The sequence below is a fragment of the Abramis brama genome (assembly GCF_963993115.1).
Source record: "Abramis brama genome assembly, chromosome: 22".
NCBI classification, from domain to species: Eukaryota; Metazoa; Chordata; class Actinopteri; order Cypriniformes; family Leuciscidae; genus Abramis; species Abramis brama.
The window spans coordinates 16,094,366-16,113,824 of NC_139984.1; the positions used below are offsets into that span (position 1 = coordinate 16,094,366).

Below are 19,459 nucleotides of genomic sequence, written 5' to 3' on the forward strand. Positions count from 1 at the left end.
TAGTATATACACTAGTGTTCAAAAGTTTGGGGTGTCTTGGGCATGGATGCATTAAACTGATCAAAAGTGGCAGTAAAGACATTTATTTATCATTAGGGAAGATATGTTTGAGCTACCAGTTTAGCGATAAACCATTATAAATTCCAGATGGTTAGTATTACTATAGCATATTTTTCATTATCATTAAAACCGTATATGATTATAATGATTTGGTCTTCTTTAATGAAGAAGTGTTTAAAAGCACAGAGCTGTACAGCGGTTACCGGAGAAACGGCTCTAATTCTGCTGTTCGATAAGCGCCACCTACTGTCAGAGAGTGGATCTTCATTCAAGCTGTCTGCCATTTTTGTTCAGACCAATGCAAAAATCGGACAAAATTTGTATGCACTGTAGTAAACGGTTGATGTGGTTAAATAAGCTAATGTGCATTCTAAAAATCAAAACAATTCAGATATAAAAAGTATCTAGAATTATTCAAGGAGCAGATATAATGCCTATAATCATTAATCATTTTATCCTTTATCATTAAAAAAGAACAATTACTTTGACATATCTCACCCAAACATCTTGTTTCAATGGGAAATTCGTCAATATAGAACACAAAACTATGCTCGTAAAGGGATTTGGAATCAGAAAGAACATGTTAGCATAGCTCAATGCTAGCAATGTTCCTAAATCTGATTTCAATCCACTTAAAAAAAAAAAAAAGTCAATTTTACTGGGCTGCACCCATTGATCAACTAATGAAGCAAAAAAAAAAAAAAGTGTTGTTGGCAAAGCAATTCTGTGGCCCTGACTGCATTATCCAATTATTAGCGGTGTAACGAGAGTGCACATCTCATAGATTTACTGTCCACTTAAGATGAAGAGATACACCAGCTACAGATAATGCAGGATGTAGCAGACACTGTTAGACACTCCACCACAATAGAATAAAAGTGTGAGAGAATGGAAGTGGAAGAAGGAAGTAGTTTCTCATGGTGCAGAGAGCCAGATGGCAGAGCAGTGCTCTACAGGCCTGAGCTCCCAGGAATAGAGAGGGACGGAGAGACACACGGTGGGAATCTCAGAGAATAGAGAGCACCCTGCTGAAACTACTAGCATGACTGCTCACCAGCATATGCTGTCTGGTGGACACAGGCTTCCCCAATATGCTTCTTAAATAGCATAACCATCAAGATTTCCCTCGATGACCAGCTTCACCAGAAAGACCATGCTGGTTGACCAATTTGACCTATGTACAATGTTTGTTATGCTCAGACCAACAATAATCACCCTTGAATAGCATACAAAAGGAAGTTCAAGGAGTGATAGCAGACATTCTATGTTACATTTTCTATTTTTAGATTTTTTGACATAATTATCAAGCAGTAATTATATAATTATTGAAATAATATTAACTGAGAGACTTGATGGAATTCCTGTATGTTTATTAATTCATTTGTCACACTGCAGAACTACTTAAAGGTTATGAGTTTCTTTCTTCTGTTGAACACAAAAGAAGACATTTTGAAGAATGTTGGTAACCAAACAGTTGGCGGTAGCCATTAAAAAATATATATATTATGCTGTTTATCAACATTCTTCATATCTTCTTTTGTGTTAAACAGAAGAAAGAAACTCGTACAGGTTTGGAACAACATATGGGTAATAAGTAAATGATGACAGAATTTTCATTTCAGGGTGAACTATCCATTTAAGCAAAAAGGCTAAATGTTGATTAAAAATGGTTACAAGCACCCAAATGCATGCTGGTCTAAGCTAGTCTTTTCAGCAGGGTGGTCTGGTGTTGGTGGTCTCCTAAGGACACTGTTAAAGAGCCAAGGACATCAAGTGCAGATAAGGCAGAAAGCAAGAGTAACAGCTCTTAGACAGTGCAGAATTTAGCTGGTATTATACACTAGCCATTATGAGCTCTATTGTAACAGCTAGGGTATAAACTCAAAAAACTTGAAAGCGTGAAGTCTGGAGTTCCCCAGTGCTATCAGAAGGCTACATCTTGAAACCGCTCCTAATCTGAGTTTGTAAAACACTAAGTCAGCAAAGCAAATGAGAGTTAGCCAAAGCATTAAATGATGCTGATAAAATCCCATTCGTTTTCTCCATATAGATTCTTAGACAAAATAAAAAGCAATCTATACTTCTGTAGAAGCCACAAGTGTAATTTTAACTTCATTCCAATCCCAGTAAAGTAAAATATCCAACAATCACAAAGAAAAAGAAATTGCGACAAAAGGGCTCAAGAGAAACAACCCACTCACATGAAACATAAGTATGATGTAATCAAGACGTAAATCAACAAAGATGCATATCTGGTGCATATCTGAATATTTAATGATGATAATAATAAAAATGTCATTATTTTGTATTATTTTAATTAACTATAATTATTTAATTATATTTATAAATAATTATAAATAAATAGTATAGATGTATTATATTATTCTAATATTTATTATACTTATATGAATATTATATAATAAATAAATGAGTAAATTTCCTTCATTATTTAAATTTACACTCATATATTTATATTTACATATATTTATACATTTATAAATACATACACATATAAATATGTAAATGTATCAATAGTTTATTATTGCGCCTTTGGATTTTTATTCATTCATAATTCTCTATGGGATTGTAGTTAATTCCTTGAACTGTTTCATTCCCTGTTTTTATTTTAGAAATCTCTATGGAGAAAACAAGGAAGAAATTCCAGAACCAAGGCTATTAAAAAAACACTTATGGCAGCAGATTCATTGAGAAGCAAGACACATTGTTTTTATAGGCCATAACACGGAAGAGGCATTAAATACGAGCACCAAAAAACTGAGCAAGAGGCTTTGATAACGGTTGAAATGATGCAGTGTTCAGAGAACAGCACAGTGGATCTTATAAGCACACACATGCAGAAAAATATGCATGACTTCACTCACACAGGTGAACACGCATTTTTGTTGCCTAGCACACGGATTATTAGGCTGCACAGATGCCTGGAGAGAACACTGTGAGCGCGTCTGTCTCACCCGATTTAATAAGCAGCCATGTCACTTTATGGAAATAACGTAGCATGTCATTTCAAATAAGATTCGGTAACACAATCGTGCAAACCGCGCCAATGTCTCTAACCTTACTCGGGGAGCATGAAGTGATCACATTATCTCCATGGATGTTCTCATTATTTAACATTCCCTTGTAGATTTACAAGGCGACTGGTCACACCAAAATTCACAAGTAATCATTGACACGCCAGATGCAGTAATCAGACAGAGGGAAGGCCATGCTCAAAGCCATATCAGAACTGCACAAATGCAACACACATGACCAGAAGCACATGAGAGTGAGGCGCTAGTGTTGAGGAAGCCATGGAGGGAATGGAGTTAGAGGAACACAGCAAGAACATTACAGAAATCTGTCTTTAACAGAGCAGAGGGCTGTCAGCCGCAGGGCTATACCTGAATGAAGGAGAGCATGTCTCCAGAGAAGAGTTTGTGGTTGTACTGGGAGCAGGGCCTGGCTTTCCGCACACGCACTGCCCTACCAGGCTGCATTCTGGGAAATATATACACCGGCACTCCACTGTGACACTATGGCATCAGTGTACTCATGCAAACATGCTAACATAACAGTAATTCACACAGAACAGACAACAACACAACAGAAATGTACTCTAGAGCATGCACACCGTCTGGGGTCAATACGCACTTTATTTATCCCACAATGAGATGTTTGAGCCTCATTATGAAATTGATTGCGTTTCGTTCGATCACTCGAGTCATTTAAACTGATTGTTACATTTCTCAATGGAGCCGTCTTAATTTCTGCTGAGCACGCAAAGGCCGTCGGCCAGGAAACAAGAGCAGATGTTTGCTGGATCGCGGCCAATGTTGTCAGCACATGACTGTGTGAAAAGCTCATAGTCACAGAGAAACAGATGGGATGGGAGACGTACCTGGAGGGATCGCTATCAATGGCCTCAGCTGCAAAAGAGAAAGAGAGGGAGAATGAGGATAGAGAGGTGATAGGTTCTCAATCATATCATTTTTTGCCAGAATACATAGTTACTAAAGTCACTGTTGCCACAATAAAACTTTTCTTGTGATAAGGCATCTTACCCTATATTTTATGAGGGCATAGTGACTTTTCTTAGATTCATTCTTTCTTCTTTTATTTACTGTAGATTTTTATTTTAAGTCGAAGAACTGATTAGTTGTGGTTAGTTACCTTTCTGTATGGCCTCTTTAAGTAGGTCATGCTTGGCTTCGAGTTTGGAGATCAGAGAGCTGCCGCTTACATTCTCCTTCACTTTCTAAAAAAAATAAAAATAAAAAATTAAATACGTTATTTTTAGTCATCAAGGTATTTACTTTTCTGCTATATGATTTGCATGAACATTATAAAGCTAAAAGTATACAGTACACTACCATTCTTTTTGAAAGAAGTCTCTTATGCTCACCAAGACAGTAATTACAGTAATATTGCAAAATATTATTACAATTTAAAATACTTGTTTTCTATTGCAATATATTTTAAAATGTAATTTATTCCTGTGATCAAAGCTAATCATTACTCCAGTCTTCAGTGTCACATGATCCTTCAGAAATCATTCTAATATGATGATTTGCTCAAGAATAATTTCTTATTTTTATCAATGTTTAAAACAGTTATGCGTGTTATACTGTTTTGTGGAATATTTTTTCAGGATTCTTTGATGAATAGAATATTTTCTTTTTTGAACATGAAAAAAAAACATTAATTTGAACGTTAAAAACATTAATCACGTTTACTGTCACTTTTGATCAATTTAATGAATCCTTGCTGAAGAGAAGGACGTTTCCACATATTTTTGGTCATATAGCACATCAATCCATGTTGGGAAGAGCTCTTACTGTAAAGTAGAAGGTCTCTGTGTCCTGTTGATTGGCTCTGCGTTTGGCGAGGCTGGGTTTGGCTCCTGTTCCGTCACCTGTGCTCTCCACCGATGGGGCGGCGGAGGCGTCCGGGGTGGGGATGCAATCATCGTCACAGACGCTCTCCAGAAGATTTGAGTGTGTTGCCTTAAGTGTCTTACTGACCTGAAGTCAGTGAAAAATAAAAATAACAGTGTGAGGATCTCTGGAGGAGTGCACCAAATAAAGAGCGTAGCATAGATTTTACCTCGTCAGTTTCCAAGGTAACAGATGCCAGTCTGGACTGAAGCTGCTGGAATCTGGTCTCAAGCTCATACCTCACCTGGCCTTCTGCGCTCACCTCACACACCTGTCACATACACCAGATGTTTTTATTCTACATCATGATGGCCACATGATCCCTTATTATCAAACCCTTTCAATTGCCAAAATTTATTACTTTTTAAAAAAATAATTATGCCTTTAAAATTATATTAAATCTAATATTTATATACAATATACATTTTTTATTTATTATTATATTAGACTACCATTCAAAAGCTTGGGGTTGGTAAAGATTTTTTACATGTTTTTGAAACAAGTCTCTTATGCTCAGTAAAAGCATACTACAGTAAGCAAGGCTACAGTAAAAACAGTAATATTGCAAAATATTACAATTAAAAATGTTCTATTTTAATATACTATCCTTCAGAAATCATTCTAACATGCTGATTTGCAGCTCAAGAAACATTTCTTATTATTATCAATGTTGAAAACAGTTGTGCTGCTTAATATTTTTGTGGAAACTGTGATTATTGTTTTTTTCAGGATACTCTAACAACTGATAGAAAGTTCAAAAGAACAGCCTATTTTATTTAAAATAGTTTTTTTTTGTAACATAAATGTCTTTATGGAGAATTTTGATCAATTTAATGCATCCTTGCTGAATAAAACAATTCATTTCTATAAAAAAATCTAGGTTGTGCATATAAAATATATCTTGTATTTGTATTAAAACATTACAAAAGTTTAGTTTCTTAATATATTATCATTATACACCTTATAACACTAAAGGATTTCATTCATTCAAGAGCTACTGAAAGCTGCACTGAAAGCATTTAGTCTCTCTCATATGTCACCTGGTCTCCTTCATGGGGCTGGTACTGAAAGCGGAAAGGCAGACAGAATGCAGTGTTGTGGGCCTGAAGGAGAGCATCTCTATCCTGGCTCTGGCTGAGTCCAGTCACTGCCGTGTCTAGCTGCTGAAAGCCATTTTTCATATTCTGGATGGCTCGGTTTCTGTTGGAGAGGTATCCTCGTATAACCCGAGACACAGACAGGTGGTACCCCAGATCTGTGCACTGCATTCAACATCAACCAGATGGCAAGATAAAGACAAAAAAACAGAAAATACAGTCACTTTTTGAGCAAACACGAATGTTCTGATTCACGTCGCTTACTGACTAAACCTGCTGTGATGTTTTTGATGTGACTTGTTCTACTACGTGCCTCAGGCAATGGGAATAACAAACCATCACACACATTTCAGAGCTCACTTGGGATCTGAAGATATCAGTGACACAAAAGATGCACAGTGCCTATCAAAGAGTAGAACAATAGTGAAGTCATTGAAACTATGAAATAACACACATGGAAGTGTGGGAATTATCTAGTGACTCCGTGAGGTGCATCCTGGGATTTTAACAGTAATTTATGTAGGCTGTGGTTGGCTTGTTTCTTTCATCTTTGTGATTCTACTCATTCATTAAAAGTTCTTTTGCCAAGAAATTCATACATAGGGCCTATAAATATTTGTCTTATAAAGCTTTTAAAGCATTTAAGCATAAATCTTCAGATCAAAAGCTGTTTAAGAAGTGTGTTCATACTTTTCACTGGGAGTGTAGATGGTTTTCTCTAGTGTTCTCTCAATGGACACATACAGTAAATACATTAGATTGAATGATCTGTGCTATTTTTTGGTCAGAGGTCAATTCAAAATGAAAAGGGAACTAAAACAAACATCCAAGAGAGTGTCTAGACAGATGGTAATGGGACAGCAGTGTGTTAGACTCACATCAATCAGAGTGCAAATGTCCTCCAGATAGTATTTATTCATGGAGGCATTAGCTGCTGCCAAGTTGAGCAAGTAGTCGTTACGAGCTTTAGTGCACTTCAGCTGAGTTTCCTGTACTTTCCCTTGTCTCTGTAAAGAAAACACAAGTACAGTGGAAATTGGGGGTTAGAGATAAAGTGAGATCTTGCTCTTCCTGTGCCATCTTCACAGAGCAAAGCTCCGGATGTTACCAGCTTTCTTTTTTCACAAACTACCGCTTTTACCTTCTCCATCAGCCTCTCCATTTTTTTCACAGAGCTGCGCCTCTGCCCCCCTGATTGGATGAGCCCGAGATCAGATGACTTGCCCGTCTGTTTCTCCTCCAGTCGTGTGGCTTCTTTGAGCTTTCCTTCAGCAGCCAGACAGTCGATGTGGTACTGATGATAAGTCTTCAAAGCCTGTAAGAGATGCACAGAAAAATCATATTTGTATCTTGTTATCAATAATATCTAAACATCTTTAACACAAGGGAAACTTACTTGAGAAAGAAAATTGTGTAAATTAAAATTTAAATAAAGTTTATTTTTACTCCATGTGCAAATTATTTTTTATTGTTTTTAACAGAATAATCCAGATATTTAAAGTTTATTGTTAAATTAATGGGGAAAAAAACAAGATAAAAATATAATAATAATAATAACGATTATTATTATTATACGATTATTATTACAAATGTTTATTTTTACTCCATAGGCAAATCATTTTAGTTGTTTTTAACATAATAAGCCAGATATTTTAAACTTATGGTTAGATGTATAAATAAAACAAGGTGAAAAAGCTACAGTAACAAAAACAACAATAATAATATTAATAACAATTATTCTTATTATTAATCTTTATTATTATTTTGAATTCATCTTGTTTTATTCATGGGCAAATAATTGCTGTTATTGTTTTTAAAATAATAAGCCAGACATTTGAAGCTTATTGTTAAATCTATGGATAAAACTAGATAAAACTATAATAATAATAATAATAATAATAATAATAATAATAATACTACAATTATAATAAATTATTATTATTATTAATAATAATATGAAGTTTATTTTTAATCCATGGGCTAATCTTTGTATTACTTACCATAATAAGCCATGGCCCGGTTTCACAGACAGGGCTTAGATTAAGCCAGGATTAGGCCTTGATTCAAACTTCAATTAGGACATTTAAGCAGCTTTTATAAAAGTGCCTTAGAAAGAAACATTACTGATGTGTATCTTCTAATGAGACTGAAAACAATGAGACTGACATATTGTAAGATACATCAGTGCAAGTTGCATTCAGTTAAAACAGCTCAAACATGCATTTTAGTCTGGGACTAGGCTTAAGCCTTGTCTGTGAAACTGGGGGTATACATTTTAAGATTACTATTTGATTTATAAATAAAACAAGATAAAAAAAACTACTTGCCAAGGTGACATACTCAATTACGTCCTACTTTACATACTCTTATAAATCCCTATTTTTATTTTTTATGATCAAGCTTAGCGTATTTATTTTAAGAGACATTAAATACCTTCCAAGACTGCAAAAAGACATACACGCAAACAAAAAAACCCTGAGCCTTGAGCCAAGACACTTGTGGTAGGCAAGCTGTTTGTCTACTGGAGGGTAGAGAGCACACAGCTGTTGTCAGCCGGGGTCAGTGGGCTTGATCTTGCAGCTCTGACCCGAGCACAGCGAGAAAAATGAGCTCTGGAAAGCAGGGGGGCACGTGTGCTTTCTGTGCTACAGGATGGACCAAAATGCACTGAGGTCTACAGAAAGACATGCAGACACATTCAATCGTGAATGCATGAGCAAATATGTGCATCATGTGGTATTTAGTCAAGTTTAATCATGCTGTCTTTGGCCGCAGTGAGATGATGTTATTCAAAGCTGATGCCATTTGGACTCTATTTCAGTTCACTAGAGCGTGTTGCTCAGTGTAAATTTAGCATGTTCACAGCAAAACAGCCCCCGACGTACCGTCTGCATCTCTGTGGTGACTTTCAAGAGCTCATCCTGCATCTGGAGTCCCACCTCCTTGCTCTGAAACAGAGAATGAGAGTCGGTGTGTGAAATAGGGAAGATGCTTTGGTTGTGTTTTGTGTGGGGGAGTGTTTCATGTCGGTAAACAAGAGAGGAAGAGAAAGAGAGAGGAATTAGAGCTGGTAATATGGTGGGGATTCTGTACCCGTTTTGCCAGGCGGTGTGTGTCCTCTATGCAGTGTGAGAGCCGCTGCGTGAGTGTGTTGCCGCAGAGCTCACTCAGTGAACTGTGATCTCTACTCTCCTGCCTGGTCTGGGTCAGCAGAACAGACCAGCACTGAGCCACCGACAGGTCCAACTGCTCCTTCCTAAAGAGAGAAAGGAGCAGAGACAATGAAAGAGTAGGTTAAAGTCGCAATCTAATAGAAGTAGCAACAGATCTTTTCATCCTTATCGTGACGTACTTCAGTGTGAAATGGAATCCTGAAAAAGAAAAATGTATGCCGGGAACTTGGTTCTATCAGTCGGTTTAAGGCAGAAGGCAGCTCTGAATGCGAGCTTGCAGTTGATTGTGAGAAATGAGTGGTTTTAAGAAGACTAATGATTGGAGAAGTCTGCAAGTCTGGCATATATCACCAGAGAGAAGTCTTCCATTTCACCGGATAATCCAGTTTGATTCAAAATTACGAGGTAAAAAAAAAAAAAACACGAAACATGAAACATGAATAAAAAACAATTAAACAGTTAATATGGAGTGGCTCACGTTTTAGACACAATATTGGCAGTCACTTTATGTACTTTTGCTCTGCCAATGAAAATATTTCAGAACGAAGCCACAGCAGTTGCACTTCTCAGAGAAATTACACAGTAGTGGTGTTCCTAAATGGATTAGTTGTGCGTATTGCACAAGAGAGCAATATGTTTAGAAAGCCATGTAAAGTTTAAAAGAAGTTCAACTTTTAAAAAACATGTCTCGAGACTTTGTGTGTGTGTGTGTGGGGGGGGGGGGTTTCTATTCCACTGCATCTCATGTTTTTAAACGCAAAAAAATGTACTCTGTGAGAATGGTGCTTCAGCTCTTTGTATTAAACTATGCATAAGTACATGATATTGTTTTGTTCATGATTATTTATGCAATTTACAAAATTATATTTGATTTATAAACCCACCTATCCACCCACCCACCTATCCATCCATCCATCCATCGACCACCTATCCATCCATCCATACTTCCATCCATCCACCCACCCACCTATCCATCCATCCATCCATCCAACTATCCATCCACCCTTCCATCCATCGACCACCTATCCATCCATCCATACTTCCATCCACCCACCCACCTATCCATCCATCCATCCATCCACCCATCCATCCAACTATCCATCCACCCTTCCATCCATCGACCACCTATCCATCCATCCATACTTCCATCCACCCACCCACCTATCCATCCATCCATCCACCCATCCACCCATTGACCACCTATCCATCCATCCATCCATCCATCCACCAATCCATCGACCACCAATCCATCCATCCATACTTCCAACCATCCACCCATCCATCGACCACCAATCCATCTATCCATATTTCCATCCATCAATGTAAAAAGCAGGGTGGGTACCTCTTAGTCTTCACTGTGAACTTCTCGCTGAGTTTCTCCAGAGAGCGGGCATATTCTGCCTCAATCTCCCCTCGTCTGCGCAGGTACTCGCTTAGATCTTGCAGTTGCTGGGTCTTGACCTCCAGCTGCGCGTCTAGGATTTTTAGCTGCTCTGATAGCTGACCACGCACCTCTGAACAAAGAGATAGAAGGGAAAGAGATCATGTATGGATGGTTTTCAGCACAAAAAGCACCATGAACTGTTGAATTTGCATCCCCTGGCACAAGTGGCTCTGGCCTGGGGCTCAGAGCTGATTGGATGAGGGAAGACAGCATCCCTAATACTGCCTATAAATGCATCACAGTGCAGGCCTACATCTCACACATAGAACACACATTACATTTTGAGATGTACATTAGTCTGTACTACCTAGCCAAGTGAAAGAAATAGAGCATGAGATCAAATTGATTTCTTTTTTTATCCCTCTTTTTTCACTTGAATTGACAAAGTGTTTTTTTCACACACAATGCCACTAAATATTCTAGTATCAAATTGATTTCTTTTACCTTTGATTTGAGTCTCATACTCCGCCAGACTCCCCTTTTCCTTTCTCAGTTTTCCATGTGATGTCATGGTCTCCTTTGCTGGCGTAGCGCTCCTGTTGACTTGTTCACAGTGGCTCACAGTCTGAGATGATCACGCACAGATTTCCTTCCTCTTTTCACGAAGAAAACACTCTAACTCCGTAATGGTGTTTTTATTTTGCAAAATGATTTAGATTTCCATTATAGAAAAACATGTCAAGTTCGGTCTTGAGTTCATACTGGGCTTCTAAAGAAAAATCTTTTCAGTCTTTCAATCTGTGCCCTCAGCAGAAACGGAACAGGGAAGTCTCTGTGTGCATGTGTATGTTTGTGTATAAGTGTGTGCGTTTGTGAACACGGAGGGAGTTCCAATCAAAGCAATTCTCTCTCAGCACTGAGCATGTGCATTTAAAGATTAGTTTTCAGAGTAGTGAACGTTGCAGGGGCCTGATAGTTTTCTAGTTCTGTTTCCTGAGACAGTGGTTAAATGCGATTGTCCTTGCCTGGAAGACACAGTGAGAGAAACACGGAAGTTTGGTAAGAAGGTGTGACAAAGACAAATGTACAAGACAGAAACAAACCATAAATGGAATATGGAAGTAAATACAGGTTGAGAGAGAGACAGTAGAGGAAGAGAGAGAAAAAAACGTTACTTCAATATGACGTGTCACGGGCACTTCCAGAAGATGAAAACGGTTAAGCGAATAGAATGCACCTGCCCACATCCTGTTTGTCTTCTATAGTATGTGCGATTCAGAAAGATTCTCATATGAAGACATCCTGTCAATCCTAAGTTAAGTTAAGTATCCACACATTTTACTACTTCTAAAAACCAACCTCTTAAGTTCTCAACAGTTTTACAGTACTTCACACTGAATGTCAAGTGGCAACCCAACACAGTACCAAAATTGTACTTATTTTTGTGCAATGCAAACTGTCCATGTTGGCACGTGACTAAATTGGCTGCTTCCACCAAATGACAGATCAGTTTGCAACAAAAATAGAGTCTGGTTGGACACACAGCCTTTGATATCAACAACCAACAATATAGGAACTCTTTACTTCTTTATTTAGGAAGCCTGTTCATATTGCTATCATATCAATGAACAATGATATGGTTAGTTGCATTTTACTATTTGCATTTAGCGTCTTCAATGCTGTCTGCAATCTAATCAGACAAACATGTGACCCACTTTTGAGCTGAGAACCACTAGTCTAAAGCTTGAGCTAATAACTCAAATGAAAGGCCTTAAACACATCGCAATTTTTTGAAAGATCTGACTTGGCTCTGACTCTGTCTTAGACAAGCTACGTGACTGATTGTTTGTTGTATGATTGCAGCCTGAACTGCGCAGGAGTTCCTGTGAGTTGCGCCAGTGATGGCCGTTGGTCTTATGAGAGGGTGGAGGGACCTGAGTCATCATGGCTCTTGGCACAAACCCACACAGTCATAGTCAGACCAGGGGAGTGCTGCTCCAGCACTGTGCATAAAGAATTTAGAGTAACAAACATGCACAGGTGGGTTTCTTCTTTGTATATAACCTGAGAAATGCAAAAAGAAATGTTCGGCACATTGTGAGCTAATGTACATATATTTAAGATAGTAATGTATGTATTTAAATGTGTTGGTGCGCATAGCATACGTTTTTTAGGTCCGGGATTCATAACCTTTTTTGTAAGCCAAATCGCTTTGACGTGAAATGTTTACCCCCTGAGATTTTAAGTTAATATTTCATTTGCATGTATCAGTTCTCTGATGTCGTTAATGGTCGCATGACATTCAAGTAAACAAATAAAATAGTGAATCTTTTATGTTGATTGTTATTATTTTTATTAGAATTATTTATTAATTTTAATTTTAATTGTAATTAGCTTTTCATTACAAATCCCAGATTTAGGACTTTGGATGGAATATATAATTGATTGGTTAGTTAACTAATTAAAAAATAACATTATAATAATTTAAAAATAATATATATATGATAATATAATGTAAAACATGTAATAAAGTTGACTAGCAGCCTTGCAGTACAAAATGATTTTTCAAGGTAAATAAAACAGAGAACATAAAAAAAATAAAAAATAAATGATACTTCAAAGTTTTAGGTTTAATTCAATTTGTTACTTGCTAGTTCTTTGTAATTATGTGTTAAATTTACTAGCAATTTCTAAGTGGAAACTGTTTCAAACTAAATCCAGCACCAATTTTTTTAACCCTGTCACATGAACACAAAGCGTTTCATGCAACAATGGCAATACATAAATAAATAAATATTGCAATTTACCCATAACTTAAATAGTATAAACATTATTTTTAGGCAACATTTCCTCATCAATTGATTCCATGCAAAAGGCACATCATGCACTCTCAGTCATTGAGCAGTCATGACAGTCTGCTCTTCACTTTCTCCATCTCAGTGTTTAGAGGTCAAAAGCCTAAGCCAGCCAATCAGAGCTCAGCAGAGACTTCATTATGGTAATGCTATTATTGATTCACAAGAGTTGAATCGGATTTGTGCACAATGGGGTTGAATACTATTGAATTAGTGTATGCCAGCACATGCCAGTGCTTTTTTGATATATACTCTTGCATACTATGCTTTTTTGATATATACTCTTGGCAGTGGTTTCTCTGTTTTGCAGAGAAAGGTAGAAGCATTTTAAATAGTAAACTCTAATCTGATACTTCAGGCCAAAAAAAATGCAAGGCTGCATTTCTCTCTCTCTCTGTTATATTATATATATATATATATAATATATAATATATATATATATATAATATATAATATATATATATATATATATATATATATATATATATATATATATATATATATATACAGTGCAATGCATAAGTGAATACACCCATGCTAAAGTTGACTAAAAAGAGGAATAAAAAATCATATTTTGGAAATTGAACTTAATGCCTTAATTAAAAAAATTAGGAAAAATCCAACCTTTAAGGACACCAATTTTCTTTGTGAATGAATAATGTATAAAATAGCCCCACATCATCACATAGCCTTCACCATACCTAGAGATTGGCATGGGGTACTTTCCATAAGATCATCTCTCAATGCAAATCAAACTAGCTTTTAGGCTAACTGAAATAAAACCATGCCAATCTCTAGGTATGGTGAAGGCTATGTGATGATGTGGGGCTATTTTAATTCCAAAGGCCAAGGGAACTTTATCAGGATGCATAGTATCCTAAATTTTTTTTTAAAAAAATACTTAAAAATAAAAATCTGCCTGCCTCTATGGGAATTTAACATAGGGGTGTACTCACTTATGCACCATGTATTTTAAGGAAGAACATTTATTTATTTACGATACATTATTCATTCACAAAGAAAATTGGTGTCCTTAAAGGTTGGATTTTTCCTAATTTTTTAAATTAAGGCATTAAGTTCAATTTCCAAAATATGATTTTTTATTCCTCTTTTTAGTCAACTTTAGCATGGGTGTATTCACTTATGCATTGCACTGTGTATATATATATGGCTGTGCAATATAGCTAAAAAAATTATCACGATATAATGTTTCATATCGTTCGGTATCGATAATTATTGACAATTTTTATAACCTTTTTTTTTTTAAAGACATTATTAAGTTATTATTTTGGGGGTTTTTTCCCACATTATTAAGGCAAACAACAAAGTATATTAATTTTAGCAGTCAAAAACAAAAATAAAATGTAAACAAAAATATCTTTATGTATTATATTAAGATAAAAAAGTAAGTGTCTCGAACTTAAATAAAATGTTACAAAATGTGTGCAATGTAAAAGTGTAAACGTAGAACAATCAAGGCAAACTTTGAGGTAGATCAACATCTGTAATACAAACCTCTAAAACTGTAAGAGATATTGGATGTCAATGCGGTGACGCAACCGAACATGAGAGCAGCGCAACCTGGCTGTTTAGATCTTATTGGTTGTTTGCTTGTCAATGGTAACGCGCTGATTTATCAAAACATCTGATAGGCTGTTTAAGATCTACGGGAGATGCGTGCGCATTTTAATGAAAATATTGAGTGTTATATCGAACATTTTTTATATTGTTACCGACAATGGTGTACCATCGATAAATACCAATACCGTTTTATCATAAACCGTGTTTTATATATATATAAACCGTATATATAAACCATGGTGTTCAGTCATCGGATTGCATAACGCATTTAGCAATTTACACATAAGCAAATCTATCACATATATAGGCCTATATGCAGGGCCGTAGTTGGGGTATCCAGGGCCCTGGTTCAGGTTGTTGCTGTGGGCCTCCTTAAAATCTGTCAGCTACACATAAGCAAGCATATATATTGATCCAGCAGTGGAATGCCTGTGTGAAACCACTCCGGTGTCCTGACTGAGTGAATGTGCCTGTTTAAACTTGATCTGTCTACTGTATTGACTTGAGTTAAAGAAACTGAGGGGAATTGGAGATCCATTGGATCAATCCTGTTTTACGCTCCCAGTGGAGGCTGGGAAGAAGCTGAGCTCTGGTCTTATCTCTCAGAGCAGAGCACCACAGGGAGCCCGCACACACACACACACACACACACACACACACACACACCGCTGTGTTCTCTCATTGCCATGGAGTGATGCTCCTTCCACACGGACAAAGGCACAAATATTAAAGGCTGAATGTTATGCATCACGAAAAATGTATTTAAAGGGAAAGCTCACCCAAATATGAAAGATCAGGTAGGCTACATTTACTTCCACTCATTCTAAACCCTTCTTTCTTCAGTGGAACACAAAAGAAGATAATTAGCAGAATGTCTAAGCTGCGCTTTTTTGTAAATGGTAACCATGGCTGTAAAATATGATTTTCAAGTCGACATTTTTGCCTTGACAGATAGAAAGCTCACACAAAGCTTTAGTATGGCTTCAAAAGACTTTGCTAATAGAATATGAGTTGCATGGACTAGTTTTATGGTCCTTGTTCGTCTTCTTTTGGAGCCTGAGGACTTCAACTTTGACTACATGGAAAATGGCAGCTTCTACATTCTGCATCTCATTTTGTCTTCCAAGGGGAAAAAAACATGTTGTTGAGAGAGAACTAAATGTTTTTGGGTGAACTATCCCTTTAAATAACATTAAGCTCACAAGCTGTGGAAGAGCACATATCTTTCAAAAGTTTGGGGTCTGAAAGATTCGTTTATGTTTTTAAAAGAAGTCTCTCATGCTCAGCAAGGCTGCATTTATTTAATCAAAAATATGGTAAAAATGTTATTCAATTTAAAATCATGATACTATTTTAAGGATTCTTTGATGAATAGAAAGCAGCATTTATTTGAAAAAGAAATCATTAGTTCCGACATAAAACTCTTTACTATCACTTTTTATCAATTTAATGCATCCATGCTCGAAAGGTAGTGGACATACAAAACAAACAGCTAAAACACACAATGTATATTTCCCAGCAGCTCCCACAAACTCTTTCCTGACAATATGCCAACACAACACTCGTCACACTATGAAGTGCAACATACCCATAACATTAAACACCACTCAAAAAGGGAACCAACCAACTTACACAAACCACAACGTCATACCTACACAACAGCAGAAACTCATGTGATGTGACCAGTGATAATATAAACCACATCCGTGACACAGTTAGTCCTGACACTCGTGATCTCTTGAAGCCTCAAATGTGTGTCTGTCCACAGACCTTATAAATGTTCATTATCTACAAGTAAATGACATCACAAATGCACCAAGCACCAATAAAGTAAGCATTATTCTGAACATACATGTTGTGGACTGACTATGATAAAATGCATTTCTGCAAAGGCAATTAGCAAATATGGTCTGAGACTAAGTTGATTAAGATATGCCTTGCTCTGATTGCTGCCCATAGGAATAAAATATCACAAATGAGATCTTTGTATAATCTCACTGGTTTCTCCTAGTCAGCAACGCGATTAAGTCTCCCATTTTTCTCCTGAGGAAAATGTCCAGTAATCTCACTCAGAAGAGATCTCAACAATAGCTATGTTTCCATCCACCTATTTTTATGCACATTTTGGGATATCACATAAAAAAAACAGGATGGAAACGCAAAGATGCGCAAAAACGCGCATTAAAAACGTATGTGTTCAAATAAGGCGCATATATTTTTTATATAATAAGAAGACATGCACATAAACTATGATGGAAACACTTTACTCAACAATGGATGTGACTGGATAGCAGGACCAATCGCATCACGCGGCATCTCAAACTTCCATTTTTAATACAGATGTTTTGCACCAATGTCCCAGGAAGTGACGATTTTGTTCTCTTGAACACGTGGGAAGGAAACGCTGCTTTATTCGCAAATGTTTTATGCAATATTCCAATTTTGCGCATAAGTCATCACACTTTGGGTGGAAACATACAGTAGCTAATGTCTCAGCTCATACACTAGATTATTTATCGTTTTTGAAAGATCATTATACAATAAATATTTATTTGATCAAAAATACAATAAAAACAGCAATACTGTCATATTGTCTTGTTTCCCATAACTCACTTGAGCTATGAAAGAGCAACTTCTGAGAAATACAATTTTCTTCCGGACAGGATGGATAGATAGCAGAGCTTTTAGGGACAGCTCAGAGCAGTAAATGTATAGGAGCTGAGAGGTCATGCTGATACGAGACTGCTTATCTGACAATCACGACTCCCTTTCTGCACTGTCGCTCCTTTTCAGCATGTGTACATGAAAACACACACGGACACGCTCTCTCACACACACACTCTAATCCCATATTAAGAAGCTTGAGTCACTGTATTCTTTCCAGCACTTCCCCTGAAGTCTGACATCGTGACATGCAAGGAACTCATCTCCCTGCGTTTCATCCTTGCTTATCTGCCAAGTTTTGCCTCTGAAGACTCCTACATCTATCTTTCAATCCACCTTAGGGAGCATCTATCCCAACTGCTACATATCTGCATTTAAAGGGTTAGTTCACCCCAAAATGAACTCATCCTCTCAATGTTCTGAATCTGTATGATTTTCTTTAATCATTCATTCATTCATTCATTTTTATTTTTATCCATTAATATGGATTAATGGATTAATATGGATTAATGGATATGGAATATGGATTATTTTATTTTAATCCATGATACACAAAAGGAGAAGTTTATCAGAATGATGATAGGCCTACTTCTCTTTTTATGAAAAGAAGTCTGTCAAGCTAAAAAAAAAAAATGGCAAAAAGTATTATAAACATGGTCCATACACTCTAAAAAATGCTAGGTTGTTTTAACCCAATTTTGGGTCGAATATGGACAAACTCGAACATTGGGTTAAAAATTTAATAAAAATAGTAACCCAAAGGGCTTGGTTTGTCCATATTTTACCCAAATTTGGGTTAAAACAACCCAGCATTTTTTAGAGTGTATGACTCATGTGTCTTTCAAGTCTTAAAAGCAATACTGTACTGTGAGAAACAGACAGAAATTTAAGTCATTATTTAGCTCTCACAACACCCGCATGTCATTTCAAACCTGCTTGACTTTCTTCCGTGGAACACAAAAGAAGATCATTTGAAAAATCTCTCAGTGCTTTTTTATGGCCATACAATCCAGAGTTGTTTCCGTCCCCATTAATTTAGATGGCATGGACAAGACATTCAAAATATCTTCTTTTGTGTCCTGCAGAAGAAAGTAAGCCATTCAGATTTGGAATGACATGAGGGTGAACAGATGGTAACAGAAGTTTTATTTTGGGGTGAATTATCAATTTAAATATCGTTCATGTAGGTTCAAAATGTAACTGGATCTTGTGTGTCTTGTAACCAGTCGTGACATGCCAAATTTGAATATGACTATATGATTTGAATATTTTTACGCATTTAATATTTGAATATTTAAATCCCATAACTGAGATTTGAGAGCGAGGGTGGAGAATATTTTTTCAAAGAGCACAATAAATGTAGGTTTATTCCTAACATAAAGCTACTGTATAGTATGTAGTGCACAAGTCATATGGACTAGCCTACTTTTATGATACTTTTATAGTGCTTGATGCCTTAAAACCCCTGGTTATTATTTAAGTTCATTGTATGGAAAAGGGCAGCATGAACCCTCTGCCAAACATCTCTTTGCATGTTTGACAAAAGAAAGACACGCTATACAGGTTTGGAACAACATGAGGGTGACTAAACAATGACAGAATTTTCATTTCAAGGTGTACTGTCTCTTTAAGAGTGATTTGAAGTGTGAAAATGAAAGGCAGGAGATGCAAGGGGAAGAGGAAGAGAAAGAGAGACACAGGGAAACCCTCA

At 36.6% G+C, this 19,459-nt stretch overlaps 1 protein-coding gene across 2 annotated transcripts in view; it reads right to left on the minus strand.

Annotated features, from left to right (window-relative positions):
* Positions 1-19,459, minus strand: part of arhgap4b (Rho GTPase activating protein 4b) — a 28,401-nt gene that overhangs the window by 8,230 nt on the left and 712 nt on the right. Inside the window, exons 2-13 of one of the 2 annotated variants that reach the window (XM_084098692.1) lie at positions 11,153-11,673; positions 10,607-10,778; positions 9,185-9,347; positions 8,977-9,039; positions 7,233-7,406; positions 6,970-7,098; positions 6,035-6,256; positions 5,164-5,265; positions 4,896-5,081; positions 4,231-4,315; positions 3,959-3,986; positions 3,462-3,558 (exon numbers count right to left, since the gene is read on the minus strand). In XM_084098692.1, the coding sequence (XP_083954818.1) occupies positions 3,462-3,558; positions 3,959-3,986; positions 4,231-4,315; positions 4,896-5,081; positions 5,164-5,265; positions 6,035-6,256; positions 6,970-7,098; positions 7,233-7,406; positions 8,977-9,039; positions 9,185-9,347; positions 10,607-10,778; positions 11,153-11,219 (1,488 nt within the window). In that variant the 5' untranslated portion in view covers positions 11,220-11,673. The remainder of the gene's footprint in view (positions 1-3,461; positions 3,559-3,958; positions 3,987-4,230; positions 4,316-4,895; positions 5,082-5,163; positions 5,266-6,034; positions 6,257-6,969; positions 7,099-7,232; positions 7,407-8,976; positions 9,040-9,184; positions 9,348-10,606; positions 10,779-11,152; positions 11,674-19,459) is intronic. The other variant, XM_084098693.1, reaches the window with a different exon arrangement.